The sequence below is a fragment of the Fukomys damarensis genome, unplaced genomic scaffold, assembly GCF_012274545.1.
Source record: "Fukomys damarensis isolate Sample0158 unplaced genomic scaffold, DMR_v1.0_HiC HiC_scaffold_12, whole genome shotgun sequence".
Taxonomy (NCBI): domain Eukaryota; kingdom Metazoa; phylum Chordata; class Mammalia; order Rodentia; family Bathyergidae; genus Fukomys; species Fukomys damarensis.
The window spans coordinates 32759729-32777218 of NW_022900924.1; the positions used below are offsets into that span (position 1 = coordinate 32759729).

At 38.6% G+C, this 17490-nt stretch overlaps 1 protein-coding gene across 5 annotated transcripts in view; it reads right to left on the reverse strand.

The window, feature by feature from the left end:
• Window positions 1–17490, reverse strand: part of Pld1 (phospholipase D1) — a 202076-nt gene that overhangs the window by 34736 nt on the left and 149850 nt on the right. For all 5 annotated transcript variants that reach the window (XM_010632405.3, XM_019208708.2, XM_033762519.1 and 2 more), the window contains 3 exons: window positions 17355–17443; window positions 4909–5022; window positions 2406–2455 (listed from right to left, as the gene is read on the reverse strand). In XM_010632405.3, the coding sequence (XP_010630707.1) occupies window positions 2406–2455; window positions 4909–5022; window positions 17355–17443 (253 nt within the window). The remainder of the gene's footprint in view (window positions 1–2405; window positions 2456–4908; window positions 5023–17354; window positions 17444–17490) is intronic.

Here is a 17490-nt window from a genome sequence, read left to right on the forward strand (position 1 = left end):
TACTTTTTGTTATTTATAATTTCATTTTATTGTAGCCAAATAATGTATATATATATATATATATAACTTCTGAAGTTCCTGTAACAAATGAGTCCTTATACTTTACCGAGTGCATGTGTTGTTGGGGTGCAGTCCATAATTCTGCCTTAAACTTCACTTCCTGCTTGCACTGAGCATCTAAGTCAGCAAGAAATAAGAGCTTAGAGCCTTTACAAGTCTTTCCTGAGTGTGGGCATAGCCTTGGGCAGTCACACAGCCCTCTACAAACTTTTTAGAGTCTTAGGAATATGTTACAGCTTCTAATGCCAACTATGGGGCTTTTCCTCTGGTTTTCCTATTAAGTGAATTGGTCAGCTTCTTATTTGCTCAACTCTTATTGCTACCTTAGGCATCTGTGATGTTAAGTAATTGTTGCTGATTGTGTTTTGTACATATGGGTAATAGGCCTGCACTGAGCAAGCCCAGCTAGGTGAAATAAATACATGCGCCTGGAATGGAGGTGAAAAAGTAACTGCCAGACTGATCAAATGATGACAACACTCTGAGCACTGTGAGGGTGGGATGGGATGGGGTGGGAGTCTCCGCTATCCTCCCCCCTCTGATGTAGCTAGGTTTACACTGTGATTGAGGAGCTGTTGGGTTTGAAGACTTTGGCAGAGCTGAAAAGAGGGTAATGAGTATGTGGCAAGTAAAAACACTGCAAGCTTGATGTTTTTACCAAAATTCAGTTGTTTGTCTTGACTAAAACACTTTTGGGATTGTTATGAGCCTTTGATTACTTTCCAGGATCTGAAAAGTTAACTTTGACAATTTTTCTTAATGTTTTTGTTGCTTTTTAGGTAGGAGTATATATCTGGAGGTTTTTGCTCTGTTGTTCTTGATGTCCAAACTCCTTAATTTTAAATTAAAACTATGAATACTTATATTTTCTCGCTACCTTCTGATACATCATTCAGTTTACCCCATTTGGAAGATGTCAGAATAAAACCTCTCTTCAAAGCCAACTGAGGTATGTATATATCCGAAGGTCATATTGTTAGATTTCCCTTGCCTTAAAATGGCCCCTCCTAGTGATGTCACAAGCTCCCCCAAGCCCAACCACATCACTCCATGCCACCCCAGCTCCTAGAAGGAGCGCTCCCCGTCTTGACCGTATTGCCCGCTCTCCTTTGTTCAGAGACAGCCTGGCAGACCCTCCCCATAATGAAGGCTTGTTATGGTTCTGGTCTGGTCCTGCTTTTTGGCTCTCTTTACCTAACACATATCACATAGCATCATATGATTATGATGGTTCCTTCAGTTTCTCCAGACCTCAGGGAAGTTCTACTCTTGCAGGTCAGTGGGATTGAAGCTCTTAGAATTATGCAGTGCTCATTTACCCTCCTGCTCCTACAGGACTCCAGCCTTCCTTGAAGGGCCCTCCCTTTCCACAGCCAGCACTCCACTGTCTCTTGTGTGCCACCCGTCCTTCTCTACCTTGTTTACCAACAAGGAGTGAAACTTCATATAAATGCCACTTTAGAGAAGCCACTCCAGGGCTGAGAGACTTCCACCAACTTCATGACTTCAGGGCAAAAATCTAGTGTTTTTCATGTGGCTGTCCAGGTTTTAAAAATCAGGACCCAACCTGATCTGGAAGTCAAACAAGCTGGTCCTGACTCCAGCTTAGTTCTGTGGATTATTTTGTACTTATTGCACTGATTTATGGAACATTATCAAGCAACTACTGTGTGGGGACCTTAGGGTTCATGCCAGGGGGTATAGATAAGTAAAGTTGAAGTTACAGCTTGTGCTCGGATCTATGTGAGAGGATCAGTTAGGACATTTGAGACTGTGACTTTGAAAAGTATGAAGAGTGGCAGAAGGGAAAGGTATTACTGTAGGCCCACCCACTTTATTTAGCTACCTTTAGGAAAATACTCTCCAAAGTGAGTTGAATGATAATGGTGCTAAATCGTTCTGTAATGGGTTTTCTTCACCAAATAGAAGAAAGTGCTGTGAGAATCCTGGAGCTTCTGCATACAAAGGAGGCCAATAAGGAGGGAGCAGCATCTTTAAAGTGGGAGTGACCCCAGAGGAGAATGGGCAGAGAATACACATGTACAGTCTTTGTGAATTGCCTTACAGGTATTAGTTACTATTAAAGCAATTATTACAAAATAAACAAACACATAAATAAAAATTATAGTCATTTTTTAAAATTACCTATGTAACCTAAGTCTTTGTGTCTTCATTTGAACATTGGTTTGGTCAATTTAATGAGTGTTAATTTATTTCGGTAGATCATTTTTGTAAGGAATCTTCTGTGAATAGCTCTACAATCACAATTTGAAAACAATGATTATTGCTGCTTCACTTTCATAATAAAAAAACAACCATGAAAGAAAAGAAACACAGTTACTTACGCTCTGCTTTTAACTGTCCAAGGATGGAATTTTCTCCCCTGCACATGGTTCTGAAAGTATATAAACAAAAAAATTATTTAAGTTTCAAAACAATCAGTGCCAACCAACTGCAATATCTGTACATACAATTCTTGCCCAGTAAACAAATACTTCTACAAGAAGATTGTATGCATATTTTAAAAAGCAAACAAAAAAAATCACATGAATATAACTTATGTAACTAGCAGAACAAAGTAGTTGTTTTGAAGTGAGTAGATGGAAAAGTTACAGAATTGATGGTAGAGTTCAGAAAGAGATACTAATTTTTAAAAGACAGGCTATGAATGAATTTTCCCTCTTACAAAATTTAGTGACAGCAATGATAAATTTAAAATCCCTCAACAGACAAGAATGCTTTCAGAATCATGCTGCTTTCTAGGGTGAAAAGGGCAAACCCTTAACAGAGTAACTTAGAAATCAAGGGAAGTATTATATTAGGTTGTCTCCATAGCCAGCACACCCCCTTAAATGTGAAAAGTACACGGTCAAATGACTGCTAGTGATTTTGTTTCTCAAGACTCTAATAACAGTTGATAAATTCTAAAGACTGAAAAAAAATTCTGTCCATCTGCTTGCTCTATGAAAGTAATTAAAAACCAGTTATGCCTAGGAAACACTGATATTACTAAAGATGATGCCAGCAAAAGGAGATGTTTTTGCATAATAAAAGGTTATAGTTTGGGTTGCTGAGCAAAAGCCAAACATGTATTTTATTCAGATGGTTCAAGCTCAAGAAAACAGTCATAGGAAATAATTACAATTGACAGTATTCCAAAAGTAATATTAGAGTGGCAAATGAAGCAACTAAAATCCAGTTAAACATTATGTCAGTGGACTTAAATACTTGAAAAGTTTTATGAATCAGATAACTTTAGAAATCGGCAAATTTTCAATCCAAGTATGCAGACCAAAGCACAAAGTTTTCTCATACCCTATGACAAACAAACAAATAAAATTAATACTTGAAACCCTGGCAGATAGACAGATACAAGTTTGAAAAGTCCATCAAAAGCAAGAGGATTAAAAAAAAATCCAAAAGCAGGCATGGCTATAATCTCAGCACTCTGAAAGGCTGAGGCAGGAAGGTTGCAAGCTTGAGCCCAGCCTTGGTAACTTAGTGGCTTAGAAAGATCCTATATCCCAATAATAAATAAAAAGGGCTAGAAATGCAGCTGAGTGTGAAGGCCCTGGGTTCAATTTCCGATGGTGAAAAAACAATCCCACCCTCATAGTGGCTCAGTGCCTCCAGAACCTCCCAGACCCTGCACCTACAGTTGGGGAGCAGTCCAAGCAGAAGCACACCCTAAGCCCACCCTAACTGGACCTAGCGCCTGAGCCCTTCTCTGATTTACAAATGCAGAATGCTGTGTGAGATCTTATAACCCCCTCCCATCTCTCAAAAAGGTTTGATTAGAAAAGTAAGAAATGACAGGTGGTTTGAGAAAACAGGAGTAAGTGAAAGAAACTCTCCTGGTCTGGGCTTTGACCTGACTTAGTAGGTGTGGAATCCAGCGTGGGCTCTTCTGTCTCAGGCCAGAGCTTGAAATGGGGTGGACTCGTGTTCAGGCCCTCCTCACTCACCTCTGCCTCCCTTCTCTCCCCAGCTATGTGGCCAAGGAGAAGTCTGAAGGTGCCTTTCTGTTACCTTCTGTACTGCTTATCTGGCAGGTGCCTCTCTCACCCTCTCCTCATGTGGCTTGGAACTCAGGGGGCTCTCAGTGTGCCTTTTTGTAACTTGAGTTTTTGAAACTTTTCACCAAGCATAGGAAGCCAGGAGTGGTGGTGCACGCCTATAATCCCAGCACTCGGCAGGCTGAGGCAGGAGGATCACTGTGAGTCCAAGACCAGCCTGGGCTGCATAGTGAGTTCCAAGTCAGTCTCAACTACATAGTGAGACCCTGTCTCAACGGCCCCCCGCAAAAAGTGCAAGACACCAGGCATAGGGCTTGCCACTTTTTCTAGAACTTTAACAAAGATGTAGTAGAGAAATTGAATTAAAATTCCAGGAGATACGAATTTTCATTTTCTAACAAAAGTAAATATTGCCAACTTTGTTTGAGGCTGCTAGCTAAAGAATTATAATAAAATGCACTCAAATCATACTCTTAGATACTTAATTCTGTCTAATGGAAAGAATATGGAAATCTCAGTTATTATTTACTAACTGAGTGATCTTAATATTACATAGGTATGATAAGCAATGAATGCATAAAAATCTTATATTTTGGTTCTTTTATACTTGCTGTAAGATCTTTTATACTTGATCTTAAGACCATCCTTTATGATTTTTACGCTCCATTTGAATTTTATCAATTAGTAAACATGGTAAAATTTGGAAGTAAAATAAAGTGTCCTTTTATGCAAGGCTCCACTGACTGGATGCGTAGAAACATTGCCATTCCCTTCCGCAGCTCCGTGCAGAACTGAGTGAAAGCTCCACGTAGACTACTTTATATTTTGTCACCTGTAGTTGAAGTGCATTATGGCCTGCAGAGCATTTCCTCCTCCGGTTGAAATGTCTCCTTCGAACCCTGGCAGAAGTGGTATCACAACATACACCCGGTATCGCCGGCCTTCCCTGTAAAAGTCAGATGCACGGAAATTCATCAGAACAAAACAAAAAACGAAGACGGTCAAGTGCCAGCTGAAATGACAGCCAAGCAGTTCATGTGGCTCTAAAGACGGGGTAAATGGCTTCTCACAGAACCTTCTCTCCCGTCCGTGTTTCGGGGGTGTTGCTGGACTGGAGGCCAGAAGCTGGACCCAGGCTATCAATTCATAAGCCAAACAATACGCTCAATTTAACAGCAAAGGGGGAACTGTACTCTCTCTCTTCCACGTAACCTTTGTAAGATAAAATTCAGAGTCAGAAAGCCTCCCTCAGAGCTCATGGAAGTGGGGGCAGAGAGTGGATAATAACAGTGTCGAAGAAGATGTTATCCTAATAGTCAGATGTATAACGTTATATCTGCAGTACCTCACTCACAGCCTGGCAAGTAGCAGGCCTTCATTTTCTAACTGCTGAGTAAATAAATCCCCAGAGCTCAGATCTCAGGGTAAAAAAGACACACTGGATTCGGTATTGTTTCTAATATAGGAGTGACTGTTAAGGAATTCTCAGGTTTCGGCTGCAAAATGTTTCCCGGAGCTCTTTAAGAATTCAGTGACTGATGTTTAGTTTTAAACCCCCTACACAGGTACTACGATATTTCTTGGCCTACTCACCAAGCTGATGAATGACATCTTTTGAAGGAAAAGGACTCTACTTAATGATGTAACAATAAAAGAAGAAAAGGCAGCCTCTAATTTGACATACACCCAGAAATTCAGAAACTTGAATAATTATGTTTTAGTTAGTACCTCTGAAATGAAACCCTGAACTGTTAAAGTCCATCATTTATAAGACATATGGGGAGAGAAAGCCTGGAAACAGAATGTGATATCTTTGTAATCAACCAATCTCACCAGCATGCCCTTGAGCTCTGTACTCACTGCTTAATTTATGTCTGATCCTACCTAAAATTTTCATAATACTTATTTACTAAGCCCAACACATTTTTTTCCTTTCACTTGAATGTCACTAAGACCGTGACGTTTCCCATTTCATTCGTAATGACCCTGGCCATCTCTGTGCATAGCAGGACTTGTGGAACGTGAGGTTAAGGGCAGAAGGGGCTGTCAGTAGGATGGAATTCGGAGGCTGTGAGCCAGAGAAACAAGAAATTTTAAGTAGGTTGTTGTAGTGGCATGAATTAATCACTAGATGGCAAACACAGTTTGAGTTGGAACGAAAACCAAAAAATGTAAACTGTCCAAGTTATCTGCTTGATAAGGATAAAAGGCACAATCCCTAAATGGTAAACAACATAATGAAATAGAATAGAAATACCAGAACTATTTTCCTGTAGCCAGTTTAAAGGCCAAATGAGTTACACTGGACATTTAGGAATTGATACCCCTTGGCCTTACCTGTCTTTCTGGAATCTTTTTCCATCCAGTTTAGTCCTCCCACACCCATGCCAGTGATGGGGAAGAAGACCCCTGGTTCAGAGGGCCTCGCCTACTAAAGAGCATGGCCCATCAGCTCTCAGCCCAGCGGGTGCCACCCTTAGAGACTCCTCCTTCTCTCCATCCACCCTGGAGGAGCAGTCAGAACGGGGCCTTTCCAGCCTGTGCACCCACAGCACAGGCCTGAAGTCTACCAAGCACCCTCTGTGCCTTACACACTTGTGACAGCCATGTCTGCTGCCCAGCTATGGGATGAGCACCTCTGAGAAACAGGAAGGGTGTCCCCAGAGCTCTTTCTGTTTTAAGCAGTGCCCGGTAGAGGACTCTTGTGCACAATGCACTCAGGACTGCTCGCTTTGGGAGCACAGTCAAGTGAGAAGGACACTTGTTTCTGGGGAAGCCTCTCTTAGGAAGAGGTAGGCTCCACACAAGTTTTTCTTTCAATTACAGTTTGTATGAAAATTTTATTGTGGCTAAAAGACAGCCAAGTGTTGGGGTGTAGGAGCTCTGCCTGTAATTCCAGCCCTCAGGGGTTTGAGACCAGCCTGGGCAATTTAGCAAGACCCTGTCTCATAAAACAACAAATAAAAACTTGCCATTTAATCCATTTTAAGTATATATTCTGAGCCATCGCTTACATTCATGTCTCTACTATTTCCAAAACTTTTCCATCATCCTAAACAGAAATTCTCTGACTAGGGCTGAGGATTTAGCTCAGTGATGCCACCGCCTGCCTGGCAAGTGCAAGTTCCCAAGTTTGATCTCAGGTATCCCCGCCCCCACTCCAAAAAAAAGAAATTCTGTGGCTATTAAGAGATAACTATCCCATTTCCCCTTCCCAAAGCCCATGAGAACCTCTAATCTACTTTCTGTCTTTATGATTTACCTATTCTAAATTTTGCATATAGGTAAAATCTCACAAATTTTCCGTTTGTGTATGACTTACTTTACTTAGTGTAACATTCTCAAGGTCCCTCCATGTGGGGGCATGTCTCCAAATTCTTTTCCTTTTTATGGCAGAATAATATTCTACACTGTGTATGTACCTCATTTATCTTTTGATGGGCACTTGGGTCATTTTCCCTTTCTGGCTGTTATAAATAATGCTACTGTCCTTGGATTGCAGTCTATGAGCCCTAGTTTTCAGTTCTTTTTGGTGTATATTCAGGAATGGGATTGTTGGGTCTTACAATTATTCTTTGTTTAGCATTTTGAGGATTCACCAAATAAAATACACTTTCCAATGGGTACCATACGCTCACAGTATAAAATTTAAGAGATAGACGATTATACAGTGTAAAAATTCTTTCACTCCTTTGTCACAAGCCCTGTTTCCCCTTTCTGAGAGCAGTTCTTATTGTCAGTTTCTTCCATGAACTTTCAGAAATAGTTTGTGAAATTCTAAGTGTGTGTGTGTGTGTGTGTGTGTGTGTGTGTGTGTATTCATTCCTTCTACTACTTTTCAGTGTTCTAAACACTTTTCTCAGAACTCTTTCTACATTGGAACATAGGTACTTAAACAGGGACCTAGAATCCATCACACATCTGTTATCTAGGTATTGAAACCATTTCTTTATTGATGGGCTTTAAGTTGTTTCTAATGTTTTGCCATTTTGAAATAACTATATATATATATATATATATAATTTCTCACCTGGTTTTAAAAGAATGTCAGCAGTGGTGTTGCTGTCCTAAACACTCAATCTCTGAGATAAGTTTTAGGGAGATGGTTCTATTTCATCCTTGTGTTTTTAAAAAGCAAACATGACTTCAAAAATGGAGATCTCTCAGCCATAAAGAATGATAAACTAGAAACACAGCTATATGGATGCATATCTTAAGTGAAATAAATAGTAGACACATGTGTAAATACTGAATAGTTTCTCTGGTGTGAGAAACTGAAAGTCTAAATGAGGGCCAAAATGTGTAGTAGATAATGTGAAATATGAAGAAAAGGCCCAAAGAAGGGGTGGAGGGGTAGAAGGGAGGGAAAGGGAATGGAAAATATCAAGAATTAAGATAATCATGTATAGGTACCAATTCCTAATGATGAATGTGATCATAATGTGTACCTAAAGTGTATCAATAAAGTTAAAATTTAAAAACAAGCAAAATGGAGATCTCATATGTAGGATGTTGAGATGGGCCTATAAAAATCTTACAAAACACAATCTTTAGTTTGTAAGAATCAAAATATGGACATTTTCTTGTTTTGGGGACTCTCTTAGCTCCATATCAAGACCTTTGCTATTTTATCATGCACGTGATCCTCCTCCTAAAGGAAGGAGGTTTTAAACTGTTCAGCATCTTACCTATCATACCACCAATGAGAGCAAAACAACACAACATGCTTTCACCTAAAAGTGACATTTTCACTCTGCCCTTTCTTGATGGCTTAGTGGGGCACTACTGAAAGGCCCACGAGTGCTTCTAAAAAGAGGAACTACATGGACTTTTCACTGAAATTGAGAAAGGGATCTGGAATTTCAAGCTAAAAGATTGTGGTTGAATGTAAAATGAAGAAGACTATGTGTTGGCCACATCCAACTCATCTACTTGATTCAAGCCAGGCAGACACAGCTGCAGAGGTTCTAGTCCCCTCCTGAAACACTGTCTTCATAGCACTGGCATCATGAAAATGGCAGCAATGAGATTATGGGAAGATCCTGAGCCCCAAATGTGCAAAATTATTCATGGCATTAAAAGCAAGTTGTGGGTGATAAGTACCTATCCAACAAACAGGCAATCTCATCATCCACTTGTGTTCCAGTTTTATCAAACTGCATTCTTAAGCTTCTTATTAAAATGCCTTTCTTTCAAAATAATTAACTCCTATGGCAGTGCTATGTTTCAAAGCTAAAATGTGACATAAATGTCCAGGATAGAAAGGATGATTTACTAAATTATGTGACAGCCACCAAATGGAATGACCATCTTGCAGTCACTAAAACCGGCCTATGTAATAGCTCAGCAGCAAAATACTTCTGGTGCCAATAAAAAAAAGGGGCCCAATGCAAAGACATCATCGAATGACAAAACAAATGTGGCAGCTGACATTAAGAAATATTGAAGTATTTCTTTTTTGAATGTGTTAAAGTTCCCCCATTCTGTGCTTGGTACCTTAAAGTAGGCATTTCTCCTGGGGTGGCACCTTACCAAAGATATCAGATTTAAGAAACTAGAGTGAGATGCAATAGGAGTGTAATAAGGTAAGCAAGAGAAAATGAAGGGATTTTTTTGTTTTTAATGCAAGCAGAGTTCCAGAAAAAACAGAACAAACCTCACTCCCTTTTAATATGAAGCTATGAGAGCCACGATGACATTGGCCTGTGTCCAGGTAGACCCCAGAGTATGTGAAGAGTGTGGTGCAGCCACGTACATGCTGTGGCAGCACCAGGAGAAAGGGCCAGGAAGGCAACACTGAAAGAACACAGCTAGCATCCGCGTGAACAAGCCACGGTGCTAAGATCTGGGAGCCCCTTCCAAAGATCCACAGACCCTCAGTGTCCATACTGAGGCTGGGGATGTAGCCTTGACTGATGGAAGACACACAGAAATAGTGAGAAGTCACTGAATTTGACCATATCAGGAAATGCCTGAACTACATTTCCTTCTATTGGACTTAAACTAAAAATTCAATTAAGTTATGGGGGGTAAAGTGACAGTTCAATAGAAAATAGAAGTATTATATATATATATAAACATGAATAAAAAGGGAAACAGCAAAAGTTTTAAAAAAGATTTTAGGGTGGTTCGAATGCGAGTTTTGTGATTGCTAAGATGATGCTTGCATCTTTAAATGCAGATATCAGTTCCCTGTGTAGAGGGATCCTTGTTGTGAGAGGCCTCTACACCCCACCCCTCTTCTTGTCTCCTGCAGGGCCCCCCTCGTATGGGGGGTCCCACAACAGGGGCAGTATCTGCAAGAAAGCCCCGAAGAAGCTCAACCTTTTCCCTAGTGATCAGACACTTTATTTGTTGAGAATTTGTTGAGAATTTGAGATCTACAAGCCATATTTCATTACTATAAAGGTCAAGAGCTGCTACAAATCTTCATTGTTATAGATTGCACAGCAATGAATACTGTCAGAAATGAGAATAATTGTGGTTGGGGTTTAGTGGGGTTTTTGTGAAAAAAAATTATACCATGGTGGTATCAGTTACACAGATTTGGATCTACAGTCTTGGTGGCTTGGGACATAATCCTTTTTATTTTGTGTTGGGCAAATCTTTTAAAATGCAATAAATCTTTCTGGGTTTTAGGTTTCTCATCTGTACCAGAGGGAGCTGGCTAAAATAATTGCTGGTCCACTAGAAATGTGGAGCCTATTTAATACACATGATCTATTATATTGTGATTTTTTTACAGACAATAACATTTATATATTGTGTACAAACACAAACACACAAAGAATTCTTTTTTTGGGGGGGGTACCAGGGATTGAACTCCAGTCCTTGGGCTTGCAAAGCAGGCCACCAAACCGCTGAGCTAAATCCCCTGCCCTTAAAGAATTCTTTTAATTGTTTTTCTATTGCAAATGGCATGGGTTCAAATGTAAGAATGTAGGGAATGCTGGGTTCACCCGCATGTTTGATTTAGACTTTGCCCTGGACTTGATAACCTTTGGCAGGCATGTCCTTTAGTGGTCTCAAAGAAGATTCTACAAAATCCTTAGTAAACCTTTCCCAGTTTGACCCAGCTGTTATAATTGTTCCTTTTCTCTATGTCTCTCTCTCTCTCTCTCTCTCTCTCCCTTTGCCTCCCCTCAGGACACTTGGTCAGGCTCAAAATGATTGCTGGCCCCTGCCCTGTGCTAATTTTTATGTCTTCAGTCTGCTGAAATGACCGTTTATATAGTTTCTGGAATAGATTAAAAGCTATTAAATGATCTAAATCAAAAATTCTTTGGCTATAACCTGTTGCCCCAGTGTAACCTCTTCTCTAGGACTTTTATAAAATGTGGAGGATACTCCACAAGAAAAAAGGAGAAGCTTGCAAATGGCATAGTTAAAATGTTTTTTACTTTTGATTATGGCTTTAGTTTAGAATTTCATTATTTTGGTACTTCTGTAACACTCCCCGTGTGCCTCTTCAGCTAGGTTTGAAATCATAGGATACAGATATTCTTTAAACCTAAGAAAATTTTATCTGTCAACTGTTTTAAAATAAAACGTTTATCTTAGTTTTAAATTTTAAAGTAAGATATCTCCCATTGATTTCTGCAAAGCTTATTATTAGAAAAATTCTTCCTTTTAGAAACAAGGAAAACCTGGTGAAGAGCAAAACCTGAAGTCCTGAAAACACGGCTTGAATTCTGGTCCCCATCAGTGGATACACGATTTGGGTATGTTACTGAACCTCACTTGGCCTGCATCATTTCTACAATTGGGAAAATTATTCATTCAACCCCAATCATTCAAGATTGAATAAAGTAATGCATGCAAAGCATCTATTATACAGACTCAAAGAAGTATTTGGTAAGTTTTGTATTCATTCAACAACTGGAGATTTCAGTGAGAAGCTTATATACATTTGAAGAAAAATAAAATATATAGAGCCTTAAAATTAAGACAAAATAAAATTGGACTGAACTCACATTATACTTCAAGATATCTTTTCCTTTATTATTTTGGAAAGTGTGCTATCAAATCAGTAAGGGAAATCCAAAAATGAATTCCAAGGAGGCACTCCTACAGTTTCCAGTAGGATTTCTCTAGACAGAATGTTCTAATCTTGTGCCTAGACCTGCAAGAGAGCCAATGGCAAGAAACCCGAGCAACTTGTTCTTATTCCACAGTAACCATCCAATAGTTTTAAAATAAAGAATGTTTAAACATCTCTTTAATTAAAACCTTTCTGTTTCTGGCATGACTTTTAATTCTGATTTGAATACCACACTTTTTCATTTTTGCTTGCATCTACAGTGTGTGGTATAAATTCCAAGTGTTGAATATCTTGGAAATGCTATAAAAATTTCTTACATTAACTGGATGATGTACAACTGCTTTCACATCTATGATATTTTCATTTGGTTTGTTAGTGAAGAAATGGTGTTAGAAAAGCAACTGATATATTCAAAGGGCTGCATACCTCTGGATAACAAATGTGGAGAGAGCCCAGGTCTCCAGACATCTGTTCTCATAATAATTTCAGATTTTCCAGTGGAGCATTTCCCATCCTGCCCAGTTATGCGTAGATGGTAATTCTCCCACAGTTACAGGAATTGTGAGGGGTTAGAATAATTTTTTAAACTGCATATTTTTCATGCAGCAAAACAGTGTATTTTTAAATGAAGTTTAATACGAAACACAGACATCGAGTCAACTGACTGTTTTCATTGTATATGTCAACATTTTGTTGATAATCGTGTGAAATGTACTATCTTACTTTCCACCTTTAAAACAAGGCCAACATATGCATGTCATTCCCCTTAGCAAAGATCTGAGATTATCTTCAGAAATCATTTGCTTATGTTACAGTGTTTTAACATGTTTCTACCCAGATGAGTTGGTCCTATTCTCTTTTGGCTTATTCAAACATAGTAAGAAACAGTCAACTTTTGACAATGTAGTATGATTTTTCTTCCTGACTTCTGGTCACATTTGAGTCATCAAAGACAGGTCCCCACTGGGTTAGGAGCTGGCCTCAAATGCAAGACAGTTTCACTTGTTAGAACAGACATGTTATTTTCTGCAGTGATTCAGCCAGCTGCTCTTAGTTCAGCGCAGGATAAACATGAGTGTCAGTCTCCAGGTCATGTATCAGAACACCAAGTCTTTGCAAAAGTCTGTTTCTGTGAGGAATTATGACTGTTGAGAAGGAAGGAGGAGGAAGTGAAGAGAGCAGAGAAAATTGCTTAGGGGATTGGTGTGAGGCTGGATTCCAGCACTGGCAGAAAAATAAAGATGTGGTCCAGTTGAGGGAGTTGGAAATTTAAAGACTCAGATCTCTCTGGAGTAGGAGGGACCTGGAAAAAGGCCTGCGTTCCCTGGTCAGGCCTGGCCAACTGCAGATTGTCATTTCCCTCCATCTGCTTTATGCTGAAGTCTATGCTTTTTACAACCGCCAAAATTATACTTGTTGGTAAGAATGTGATTTGGGCGGGGAAGTTCTGAGTTTCAGTAGAGCACAAAGCAGAGAAGCCTGTGAAGGAGGAGGACCCTGCTGAGGATGGGTTATTGTGGCCCCTAATTAGTGAAAAGGAGGCACTCTATTACTGACAGCCTGCAAAATGAGCTTTCTAACTGTCCTGACCTTGCCTCAGATATAAGCTTATAGACCTTTTTTGAAAAAAAAAAATACAGTTGCAACAAACATAAGACAGGAATAATAATATGCAGGTGCAGAGAAAGGCAAAAACCGAAAATATGTTTCCAGGATGCATGTGTGTATCTGCTGAAAGTCTAAATATGTGATATATGCGAGACTATCAAAGAAAACCAACTACTGAGAGATCAGTGCTCAATGACACAGTTAATTTGAAATTTGATGGATTCATTTTCCATTTTCTACAAAGTAAATTTGACATTGCCAGAATCTGGAATGTTTCCTATAAACCTCCAAGTGTGAGATACAGTTTGTGACAGATAGTACCTGACCATACTCTTATCACAGATTTGTTCACTTCCAGAAGCAGCTCACAGGAAGGATCACTGGGAAATGTTCAAGTGGAAAATATCTTAGAGTTCTTTGAAGCCCTGCAATGCTAAGATTTCAAGATTTTAGAAGTCCAGCTTTTAAAAACAAATTAATATGGTAAAGAAAAGTATTATTTCAGGCTCCCATCCACTTATAAACAAATCTTACAGGTACTTGTTAAGGTATGTATTAGAGGGGATGAGTGAAATTCAAGTTTATCCTACTCTATTCATTAATTGATCACATCTCCAAAATCCATAATTCACTGCCCAGTGTTATAAACTCATTTGTCAATGTATTCCTGTGACTTGCTTCAGTATCACACATAAAAAAGTACTTTTTTTTGGTCAAATTCTCTTCATAAATAAAGCAGGCACACTTGCATCAATGAAATGCAAGAGCTGACAAAAAGATAATGCAGTTTTATAAATGAAACATAAATTACCCCACAGAACTGGGAGACTGGCAAGGATGCAAGGAATTTCTGTATATACACATATGTTTACCTATAAATATGTTCTTTTTAATCATTTCTGAAATAGATCCTATTACAACTTTCTTTTTAAAAAGTTTTTATGAAGGCAAAAAATAAGGTTACTTGTAAAAGCACAGACCACTATTACCATTTATGTTCACATACGCTATTCCAAACTAGTACTAAGCCACCTCATTTGAGCCCTGGAGTTACCTTGAGAGCATAAAAATACTCAGGTGCCTGGGCCTCCATGTCAGGAAATTCTGATCTGTAACCTTGGAACTGAATCAATGTCTGCCATTTTGTAAAGGTCCAGCGGTGACTTGGATGTGCAATCCAGAGTGAGATCCACCATTCACCCTCTCCTATGCTGCCTACATCTCATTACCACAGGATCAAGACAGGCACTCCCTTGGCTTCTGGTATCCTTGGCCATAATAAAAGGTTTCTCCAGGTTTTGTCCTTCATAGGCCAATGGGACCTGACTCACTCAAGGTCATCCTCACTTGCTGGGGGCAGCTGGTGCCTAAAGAGTGGCCAAAGGGAAAGGCGAACAACAAAGGTAGAACTCATTTGTCTCGGCCTGAGAGAACCCCAAATGAATCTTTAACCCTAAACATCTCTGAACAGGAGTTACATGGCATTGGGGTGGGGAGATTGGATCAAAAGTTCAAAGACTGAGGCTCAAAGCCGTTTTTGCCTCTTGTTGCCAGTGTTCTAAAAAGTCATAGTAATCATTTTTTAAAGCTAAAAATAGAGACAGTAACAACACTATAATCAGTAACACAATCCAACTATAACAAGAACTACTACTATGTGATCTATTTTCCGGAGTAGTTGTAAGGAATTGATAAGATAATGTGAACCACATAAAATGTTGTGAATCACATAAAATATTGATATTCTTACGTCTTTAAGTCTAAAATCCCTCACATATTATGTGAAAGATATTAAAGACACTGAAAGGTGAAAAAAATGCTTTAATCCCAAATGCGCATATGCTTGGCATTTTTCACTGCATGCAGTGACTTAATTTTGTTTGCTCAATTTGCAACTTCTACATAGAAGTCAGCCATAAAAATGAATATTCTCAGGTACCAGGACAATTCATCTAGGAAAGAATTATCAACAAATATTGCCAGGACACTATCACACGTGCGAAAGAATGAAGAGGGACCCCTAACTCACATCAACCACAAAAAATAATTCAAAATGAGTCAATGATATATAAAAGCAAAAAATTCTTAGAAGAAAACTGGCAGAAATCTTCATAGTCTTGAACTAAGAGGTAGTTTCTTAGCTATGACACCAAATACACAAGTGTTAAAAGAAAAAAATAAATACAATAAATTATATTTTATCAATATTAACATGTTTCAGAGGACATCATTAGGACAGTAAAACCAACCAACAAACAAAAAACCACCCCACTGGCTGAGAAAAACTATTTACCAACCATATGTCTGATATGGAACTTGGGCTTAGTACATACCCCCACCCCACCGAAAAAAGAAAAATCCCTTTCTAATGCAGCAATCAAAAGACAACTCAAGGCTAAAATGGGCAAGAGATTTGAATTTCTCTGAAGATGGCATATAAGTGCACAATAGTCAAGCAAAAAGATGTTAAATATCATTGACCAATAGAGAAATGCTAATTGAAACTACAATGAGATACTATTTCATGCCTAGTAGGGTGATTCTAATGTGAAAAAGAGAGTTAAAAATAAACGTGGACAATAATACAGAGAAATTAGGGTTCTTACACACTGGGAATGCATCAGGGTATAGCTGCCTTGGAAGGCAGTCTGAGAGCTCCTTAAAGTATCAAATACAGAATTACTTAAGGCCCAGAAATTTCACCTCTAGATAAACAAAAAATTAAAAACCCAATAACAAACATAAAACTAGTACCGTATGTTTATAACACATAATTCAAAATGTGGGAAAGACCCAAATGTCTACCAACTGATGATGAATGGTGATGAAACAAAATGTGGAATATATATATAATAAAATATTATCTAGCAGTAAAAAGAAATGAAATATTTACACATTCTCTAATATGGTGAACCCTGAGAACAGTATGCTAAGTGAAAGAAATCAGTTATAAAATTATTTCGTTTTTATGAAATTCCAGACTAGACAAAGCCACAGGAAAAAAAAAATAGATAGCAGTTACCAAGGGCTAAGAGGAAATGGGTAATGACTATTAATAGGTAGGAGGTTTCTTTCTGGGTTGATGAAAATGCTCTAAAATAAATTAGGTGATGATTGTACAACTCTGTAAATATACTAAAAATCACTGAATTGTATCATTTAAATGGGTAAAGTATATAATATGCAGATTCTATCTGAATAAAACTGTTAAAAATAATCTTAAGAGCTAAAGAAATAAGACAGATGCAAAAAAAGTAGATGCAATTAAATATAACCAATGCAAAAATATTATGTCTGCTTTACTTTATTTAAAAATGAACTCATTGTCTAGCATTAAATAAATCAAACCACAAACATCATGTGTGGGAAACAGACTGGACAGGAAAAATTGACTGTGCCCTGAAAGAACTCATATTCCCACCAAAATGTACTCAAAAGTTCTTAAAAATTGACTCAGATTAAAGGAATCAATAACCAACTGCTGGTTTGTCCACATTAAAGCCTGTTAGGAAATAACAGTACTTTAAAAATGAGCATCCAAAATTCAAGTCAGTAGTAAATGCAAGAACATTGAAGAGAGTGACGACTTTGCCCAAAATGGCACTCACTGAAATGCCAAAAAACTTTACCTGTGCGCTTTCAGGATCCTCTGAGCAATGGCATCACCCACCTTGTTGAACACAACTTTGTCATCAGCACAGCTTATAAAAAATTGGTTCTGTGAGGAAAAGAAAATAGGACAGTTATTCTTAGCAGTATATAAAC